The 481-nt window shown below is 56.8% G+C and overlaps 1 protein-coding gene across 1 annotated transcript in view; it reads right to left on the bottom strand.

Annotated features, from left to right (window-relative positions):
* The window catches only part of TTF2 (transcription termination factor 2), a 30,861-nt gene that overhangs the window by 869 nt on the left and 29,511 nt on the right, over positions 1-481 (bottom strand). The window contains 1 exon segment of the mRNA XM_018573532.1: positions 14-72. Within this exon segment, the coding sequence (XP_018429034.1) occupies positions 14-72 (59 nt within the window).

Below are 481 nucleotides of genomic sequence, written 5' to 3'. Positions count from 1 at the left end.
GAAGTTCTCTCACCTCTTCTGGGGCTCAGCGCTGCAGCTTATGGATTTCAGCTCCGACATAAGAGATCCGATCTGGAGGGAGAGACGGAGGAGGTCAGACATTGTATATAATGGCAGAGGGGGGCGTTACCTGCCCCACCTCCCAGCATGCTCTGCCCTGGGGTGCACCAACTTCCATCTCCCAGATCAGGGGGTCTCAGCCTTAGTGAGGCCGGGCCCAGAACATTCTCCCCAAATCCTTCCTTGCCCCCAACAGTTTCCTATACTATAAAAGTATGACAATGCAAAATATAGTGTCCCCGACATTGGGGGTCAGTGGAGTGTATACATTTGGGGGCAAGGGAGCTGGGAGGCTCTGGATAGGCCTTGGTGTCCCTGGAAGGAGGGGGAGCGGGGGTGGGGGGTGGTTGCAGCAGACTTGGTGGCCCTGTGAGGAATGAGCGTTCTGCAGTGGGTTGGAGGAAACTGGGGGCAGGGTACC

The sequence above is a fragment of the Nanorana parkeri genome, unplaced genomic scaffold (genome assembly GCF_000935625.1).
Source record: "Nanorana parkeri isolate BGI_ZX_2015 unplaced genomic scaffold, ASM93562v1 scaffold2417, whole genome shotgun sequence".
In the NCBI taxonomy this organism is placed as follows: Eukaryota; Metazoa; Chordata; class Amphibia; order Anura; family Dicroglossidae; genus Nanorana; species Nanorana parkeri.
The sequence above is the reverse complement of the archived record's forward strand: the minus strand, read 5'-3'. Positions and strand labels throughout refer to the sequence as shown.